This window comes from Alosa pseudoharengus, unplaced genomic scaffold (assembly GCF_046254945.1).
Source record: "Alosa pseudoharengus isolate Yale_2024_CS ecotype anadromous, Long Island Sound unplaced genomic scaffold, YU_APseudo_1.1 YU_APseudo_1.1_scf_1, whole genome shotgun sequence".
Classification (NCBI taxonomy): domain Eukaryota; kingdom Metazoa; phylum Chordata; class Actinopteri; order Clupeiformes; family Clupeidae; genus Alosa; species Alosa pseudoharengus.
In genome coordinates, this window is record NW_027468564.1 from 35,696,783 (window position 1) to 35,705,582 (window position 8,800).

The 8,800-nt window shown below is 44.5% G+C and overlaps 1 protein-coding gene across 1 annotated transcript in view; it reads left to right on the plus strand.

Moving 5' to 3' along the window:
• actr2a (actin related protein 2a) overlaps positions 1–7,758 on the plus strand; it is a 15,416-nt gene extending 7,658 nt beyond the window's left edge. The window contains exons 5-9 of the mRNA XM_076288260.1: positions 343–479; positions 758–907; positions 2,484–2,629; positions 4,073–4,205; positions 5,090–7,758. Coding sequence (XP_076144375.1) covers positions 343–479; positions 758–907; positions 2,484–2,629; positions 4,073–4,205; positions 5,090–5,260 — 737 coding nt within the window. The 3' untranslated portion in view covers positions 5,261–7,758. The remainder of the gene's footprint in view (positions 1–342; positions 480–757; positions 908–2,483; positions 2,630–4,072; positions 4,206–5,089) is intronic.
• Positions 7,759–8,800: the final 1,042 nt, after the last annotated feature.

Sequence of the window (8,800 nt, forward strand, 5' to 3'; positions counted from 1 at the left end):
ACTCGCACCAGCGGAGACGTGCGTAAATAAACAAGTTAACATGGACACACACACACGGATACTTCAGTGAAGATGGAGAAGAACACACACACATGCTGTACAAGCTTCCTGCTTCGATCTCTTTTTACACACACACACACACACACACACACACACACACACGCTACTCTCAGACCATGGTGACTGAGCCTTCTCTCTGTGTGTGTGTGTGTGTGTGTGTGTGTGTGTGTGTGTGTGTGTGTGTGTGTGTGTGTGTGTGTGTGTGTGTGTGTGTGTGTGTGTGTGTGTGTGTGTGTGTGTGTGTGTGTGTGTGTGTGTGTGTGTGTGTGTGTGTGTTTTTAGGTCTGCTGACGGGCGTGGTCGTGGACTCTGGTGATGGCGTCACACACATCTGTCCCGTGTACGAGGGCTTCTCTCTTCCTCACCTCACACGCAGACTGGACATCGCCGGACGGGACATCACACGCTACCTCATCAAGGTACACATAAACACACACGCACACGCACACACACACACACATAAACACGCACACACACACACACACACACACACACATAAACACGCACACAAATTCTGAAATTACAAAAGAAAAAAAAAACATCTTAGTTAACCTTAACCTTACACAATATTTACAAGTATTTCCTTCCTTTTTTTCTTCCTGTTTATCTTCCCCCTCTTTTTTTATCCCTGTTATCTTCCCCCTCTTTTTTACTCTGTCTCTGTCTCCGTCTCTGTCTCATGTCCACTCCTGTCCAGCTGCTCCTGCTGAGGGGCTACGCCTTCAACCACTCGGCCGACTTTGAGACGGTGCGCATGATGAAGGAGAAGCTCTGCTACGTGGGCTACAACATCGAGCAGGAGCAGAAGCTGGCGCTCGAGACCACTGTCCTGGTCGAGTCCTACATGGTACACACACACACACACACACACACACACACACACACACACACACACACACACACCTGGACAAGAACAACACATGCACTTACATTCTAACACACACACACACACACACCTGGACAAGAACAGCACATGCACACTCATTCACATTCTAACACACACACACACACACACACACACACACACACACACACACACACACCTGGACAAGAACAACACATGCACTTACATTCTAACACACACACACACACACACACACACACACACACACACACACACACACACCTGGACAAGAACAGCACATGCACACTCATTCACATTCTAACACACACACACACACACACACACACACACCTGGACAAGAACAGCACATGCACACACATTCACATTCCTACACACACACACACACACACACACACACACACACAGAGACACACATAGTTATTCACTCATTCACACACACCCTCTCTCGGTCATTAAAATGTTCTTGCAAGTCATGACAATCACAATGACGGAAGGGTAGAGTTTAACCACAGGGGCTGCATTGTGCATTGTGATTCAGCTCATCTGTTGACTCATTTAAGTGTGAATCACTAGCTTGGGCGCCCTCTGGTGGCCATTGGCTGTATAAACACTCAGGTTGTGGTGGACAAGTAGAGCGCATCTCAGACTTAAGGGCTTCTACATACTCGACGCACCCGACCGGTAGCGTGACAACGTGACGTCAAAATGACGTAGATCTTGCTGGCCCGCGAGGTAGCGCACCACTCATTTTTTTTCAGACGAGCACGACAAGACGGAAACAGGAAGATGGACTAGTTCGAGGGCAAGCGAGAGTTGCAGTGTTTTGTTACAGTCTTGAATTTTTAATAGTTTGCTGGATAAGTTAACAAAGTTACCAGTGAGAGTTGCAACACATGGAAAGAATAGAAACATTTATTTTCAAAAAAAGGATATCTATTAAGGCCTGAACAAAATATCTTTCCACTTCAGGAAATTACACAAACTCAGCCAGCTGCTAGCTAGCTAGCCAGCTAACTAAACTGTTTAAATGATTAAAATTTCCCTCGGAATGACTAAAGTATCTATCTATATATCCATCTATCTATCTATCTATCTATCTACCTGTGCACACACCTTGGAAACTAGATTATAATGATGATGGTAGTTGTGAATAGTAGCAACCAAAGTCTGAGTACCATCACAGAGGCTAGCTACTAGTGTTTCTTACTGCAGCTGTGTAACGTAGACACCTCTGTTCAGGAGAATATTGCAACTAGTGTCGCGACCACCACGTGCAAGTATAAATGGTTACGGCGCTTCTGTGACGTCACATTGTCGCGCTACCGGTCGGGAGTGGCGAGTAAGCTGGGCGCTTTAGTGGTGTTCTGCCTCAGTGATCGGCCCATAAACAACAGAAGCCATTCAAGGTTGTGAGACTTGCCAGTTGATGTGTGTGCGTGCGTGTGTGCGTGTGTGTGTGTGTGTGTGTGTGCGTGTGTGTGCGTGTGCGCATGTGCGTGTGCGTGTGTGTGCGTGTGCGCGTGTGCGTGTGTGTGTGTGTGTGTGTGTGTGTGTGTAGCTCCCAGACGGGCGTGTGATAAAGGTGGGTGGGGAGCGTTTCGAGGCCCCCGAGGCTCTCTTCCAGCCCCACCTCATCAACGTGGAGGGAGTGGGAGTCGCTGAGCTGCTCTTCAATACCATCCAGGCCGCCGACATCGACACCAGGTACGCGGACACACACACACACACACACACACACACACGTTCATGTGCTCTCATGTGCCCCTGGACTCACACACATGTGCATGCATACAAATTCTATCACAACTAAGGTTGGGAACCAATATGGGACTGGACAAAATAAAAAAATTCTGAATTTATCAATCTATCAATTACTAAACACAACTTCCTAAACACCTGCATTATTGCAAGCAAAGACAAGACAAGGTTGTCACCTATTTTGAGACTGCCCAAAACTACAAGGCCGTTATTTTAATTAGCTTCTCTAGATTACTCTCAGCAGGGGAGTTTTAAACATTCTAACAGAAGATTCTGTTCCGGGCAGTTCCGCTCAAAATTGTCACATCCATAACGGCGACACAATGGCATGGTATTTAGTTGCCATTATGGACGTGACAGTTTTGCATGGAATTGCCCTTCCGCAACAATGTAAGGCTCTAAAATTCAATGTTAGATTCAATGAACACAGATATTCTTTAGAACTTTCAATTTCCAACATTCCTGTCACACTGGTGTGATGGTAAAAGGGTTAAGGTCTTAGACATGCTTTTTTTCACCTCCAAAGTGAGTGTTAATATACGCCTGTGTGAGGTGGAAGTTGATGGTGTACATGTTGTTGCTATAATACGCTTTATTTAGCTAAATAGCTCACTTCCTGACTTAGCTAAGGCAGGCAGCTAAGCAACGACCCATTATTGAAGAAGAAAAAACCCTGTGACCTCAAAAGTTGGACTGTTTTTAACTTTTAGCATCATTCTTTTTTAGAAACGTCTCTTTTTATTCTGCTTGCGCCTTGCTCATCTAAACACGAGGCACGTAGCAACAGGCAGTTAAACAATTGAGTTTGAGCGCCTGGAAGGGAAAAGGGTGTCAGTGTGAACAGACTCTTAGGGTTCTAATGTATATATGGACTCTTAGGGTTCTAATGTATATATGGACTCTTAGGGTTCTAATGTATATATGGACTCTTAGGGTTCTAATGTATATATGGACTCTTAGGGTTCTAATGTATATATGGACTCTTAGGGTTCTAATGTATATATGGACTCTTAGGGTTCTAATGTATGTACGGACTCTTAGGGTTTTAATGTATGTACGGACTCTTAGGGTTTTAATGTATGTCTGATCAGTGCTTATAAATAGTTCACTTTTTGAAAGTTCAGTTCAGTTTTGATAGTCCATCAGAATCGGAATTTATATAATTTGAACAGTTCTCAATCCTAATCAGAACTTTCAGTAGTTTAATGAAATCCTTCACAAAGTGTATAGATACACAACAACTGTTAGTGTACAGTAATAGAATATACTGAGATGGAAGGGTCTTCAGAACTTATGTTCTGTTATATGGATGTTATATATATGTTATGTTATATCTCTTTCATTATATCCCCGTTTGTCTCTCTCTCTGTCTGTCTCTGTGTGTTGTAGGGCTGAGTTCTACAAACACATCGTTCTGTCGGGCGGTTCCACCATGTACCCCGGCCTGCCCTCTCGCCTGGAGAGAGAACTCAAACAGCTCTACCTAGAGAGGATACTGAAGGGTGACGTGGAGAAGCTGTCTGTGAGTATACACACACACACACACACACACACATACATAATACACACACAGGAGCAAAGTTAATGCATACCCGTGTGCAGAATGTATAGATGAAGTGGTCTATGGCCGCAATCAGACAGGACGCTGTTTTTGCGGTGAGCCGTGTCTTTTTCATGTCGTCTCGTTTTGGCGGTAAGCGTTTTGCCCTGCTGTGCCTCGCTCTTCTGCAGAGGCACCCCTCAGCGCCTCGAATTGAATAAAAAAGTTCAACTCGAAGCGGAAAAGCACCCCTTGTTTTTTATGAAAACATCGTGCACCTCACGTTTTACAAGCTGCGAAAGCGAGTCCTGTCTGATCGCGGCCTAATAGAGTTGTGGTGAATCTCTGCTGTGTCACCACCAGATGGCGCACTTGTCTCTTGCATGAGTAGAGGCCTCCAGAGAGGCAGCGCTAGAGTTAGAGGCCTGCCATCATCTCCTGGGCACTGGCCTGCAGACTTTGTCTTGTCCTCTTTTTCTTTCACTCTTTCATTCCCTCCATTTTCCTTCACCCGTTCTGCCCTCTTTTTCTTTCTCTCTACCTCTCTCTTTTTCTCTCTCTTTTTCTTTCTCTCTCACTCTCTCCCTTTCTCTGTCTCTCTCTCTCGCCCTCTCCATTTCTCATTCTACTCTTCCTTCCTGTCCTCGTTCTCTGCTTTCCCTCTCCCCCTCTCTCTCTCTCTTTTTCTCTCACCACCTGTCTCTCTGTCAGTCTCTCTGAATTCAATACGTTTTTTTTGCCATGACAATACACTATTGCCAAAGCAGCAATATAAATAATATAATAGCAGTTGTAGTAATAATAATTTTAAATAAAAAAAATCAGAAAAAAGAAAATAGATGTTTCTCTCTTTCTCTCTCTGTCAGAAATTTAAGATCCGTATCGAGGACCCTCCGCGACGGAAGCACATGGTGTTCCTGGGCGGGGCCGTGCTTGCTGACATCATGAAGGACAAGGACAACTTCTGGCTCACGCGCGAGGAGTACGAGGAGAAAGGCGTGCGCGTGCTTGAGAAGCTCGGGGTCACCGTCAGATAAACACACACATACACACACACACACACACACACACACACACACACACACACACACACACACACACGCGCAATATCTGTATCTCTGTCTCTCTCTCTAACTCTATCTCTATCTCTATCTCTCTCTCTCTCACACACACACACACACACACACACACTCACTCACTCACACACACACACACACACACAAAAGAAACGTTTCTTAAAAATCCCTTCACTTTTCATATGGACACACACACACACACACACACACACACACATACACACATACAGAAGCTATACAGAGACAGACACACACTCAGACTACACACACACACACACACACTCTCTCATATGTTTCATAAGGGTGCTTTTGAAATGTCCTCTTGTTCACATACAGCGTGGCCCACAAAATGTGTGGGGCAAACCACACACACACACACACACATTCTTTCTCTCTCTCCTCCCAGTTCTAAACCATACCAAACTTGACCAGTACCAAACACACCTTTACCAACATCTCATCTCTCTCTCTCTCTCTTTTTCTCTCTCTCTCTCTCTCAGACACATACATCTGTCGTGTCCCTTTACAGGCGGGTATAGTATTTATTCAGTGTTCAGTTTGCCCTTTTACCCACCCCAGGTCGCCATCAATCAATCAATCAATCAATCGATCACTCCTCAGTCAATCAATCAATCAATCAATCCATCCATCCGTCAGTCAGTCTGTCTCTCTTTGTGAAGGGCACACATTTGAGTTAGAATGAAGGAAGTGGTTGAACCAGGGTGAGAGAAAGGGGGGAACAAGGATGGGTTTGGGTTTGGGTGTCCATTGGACATAAAATGGCGACCATTTTAAATGAAGAAAAAAAAGAAATCGATAATATGTCACAGAAGGGGTTCATACTAGGTGATGGATTATGAAATAATATCATTTAATATAAACCTCCACAAACCTCTCATTCTGATCAACAGTCTGCGAGGCCGGTGAAATTATTAAGAATTTAATTGTTCATGTTTTTTTTTTTTTTTTGTTGTTGTTGTTACTGTTGTTATTGTTGTTGATGATGATGATGATGATAAAGAAGATACATGTAATGACTGTATTTGTGGGCCAAATGCATCAAGTGTTGTATATCCTGTTTGCACAGGGTGACCTTTTGTAAAAGAGAGTAAAGAGAATATCTTTGGTACTTCCTTTCCTTCTATTTACAGTGTGTGTTTTTTCATGTAACTTGTCTGTTCTTCCTGTTTCATCCATGTCTGTGTGACATGCTCCTTGTTGGAGTCACAACCCCCACGCCGCCATCCTTCGCACCCTATCGCCTTACTTGCTTTTGAGTGCACTCGTTTTTTTTTGGGACGCACTGAACTGAAGGACTTCCTGTATTCATTTGGGGAACAATGAGGTAGTTTTGGGCAACTGCCACTGGGCGTGTTAGTCTGCACAGTGACTGTGTGTGCCTCCACACACACACACACACACACACACACACACACACACACACACACACACACACACACACACACACACACACACTTAGACATTCAAACTTGTGTCCTTCTGGGAATAGAAGACGAGTAGAAGAGTCCCCCTCCATGGCATATTTGGTATCAGAGATGGCACTGGTGTCAGTAGAGGCAGAGTTCATCTTTGTGTCTCCCTGTCAGTCACTTTAATTTCTTCACCTGTTTGCACTCGTGTGTATTTGGAGAGTTATCGGCAGTAGGGTTGAGTCATGTCGGGATGGGTGGAGGAAAGGGTCATGGTTTTGGAGGGTATCAAAAGATTTGCCTTTTTTAATCGTTTTCTTTATTTTTATTATTATTATTCTGTACCTGTACTGTTCGTGCTCTGCTACGGAGTCTTGGGAATGCGGCTGATCTCTGGCTCTGCTAGGAGTCCGGCTGGGGCCTGGCCAGAGTCCGGCTGCACCGTCTCCCTGATTCTTGTCTGTGTCACAACGGCATAATCCACGCAGCTCTTTTGAAATTCCAGCAACAAATCTAGCAGAGAGTCATCAAGATATGTAACGAGTTAAAAAAAAAAAAAAAGGCAAATAAAAACAATAAAAAATAAAACCTTTTTTTTTGGTCAAGACAAGGAAAGTCAAACCAAGAAAGGGAAACTGGTATTTCCCCAGTCTTGAGTCGTAGCGATGAATTAGATTTCTCTAGTATGGATGGGTAAATATGTAATATGAAATTAAGTTTAAATCACACTGTTTGTGGCACATTTGATGTTGATATCCAGACTGTAAAAAAAAAACAAATCCATGCTAAAAGCTGGAATTGAGAAGCATTTTTATCTCTCTGTTCAATACTTAAGGCAATATCAGCGGCACTTCATATAATGTTTACTGATATCGGTTTTGATTTGAGTTTTGTTTATTTGTGAGATGTACTTATACAGTGCCAACTCTTAGCTGTATAATCAGTTTTTATTTTGTTTCTTTATTCTGTTTCTTTGTTGATAGTATACTGCCAGCCGCAGGTTTAAATAAAAGAAGGTGATTTATGTAAGTGGTGGTGAGTCCCTTATATATACAGAGTGTGTGTGTGTGTGTGTGTGAGCACTCTGTGTCTGTAGGAGGGAGTTTGAGAGAGAGTTTGTTGTTGTGAAAATGTATTTATGAGTTTTGTGTGTGTGTGTGTGTGTGTGTGTGTATGTATGTGTGTGTGTGTGTGTGTCTCAGTGGCTGTCTCTCAGAACCATGTCCATACTCGCCAGTCTCACCCTCTCCTTCCTTCCCTTTTGTGCAAGTGTGTGTGTGTGTGTGTGCGTGCGTGCGTGCGTGCGTGCGTGCGTGCGTGTGTGTGCGCGTGTGTGTGAGTTTGAGAGTGTCCCGTTACCAGGCCACTGACATCGGAATTCCCACCGTTGACGGTTACCATGGTGATGACCCGACCACAGGAAGAGCGTTTCCTGTTGCATTCTACAGCTGACCCCACTCTAAGCACCCTCTCTGCGGGGTCGCCGCTTGAGTGACAGCTCACTAGTGGCGCATGCACCATATACCGCAGGACTTGTTACTGTGACTTCCCAGTTACACACACACACACACACACACACTGAGTCTTGGGTTAACATAAACCAACTGAGCACAGATCAAATTAGTGTGTGTCTGCTTGTGTGTGTGTGTGGTTGTGTGTCTGTCTGTGCACAACATTACACATGCTTGTTTGATACGGTCAGTATCCAGGACAAGTTTCAACATTTAGTTCATAGTATGAGACACTAGCATATAGTGTCCAGCGGTGTCTAACTCTACGAAGTGTGTGTGTGCACAACATGACTAACTCTACAAAGTGTGTGTGTGTGTGCACAACATAATTAACATGCTTAACATGCTTCCAATCCAGTCGGTATAAAAGATCAGTTTGTAGCATAAGACACATGGAAGAGACCTCATCTTCTCTATACTCTAGTTTAGTCCCAAAGCCCCCTCGTACAAACCCCCCCCCCCCCCCCCCCCGGGCGTGTAGTCAGCCACCCATGTCCCAAGAGACTCCCTGGGGGAAGTCAGGGGGGGGGGTCAAGATGGCAGAACAAATCTGCCCTCCT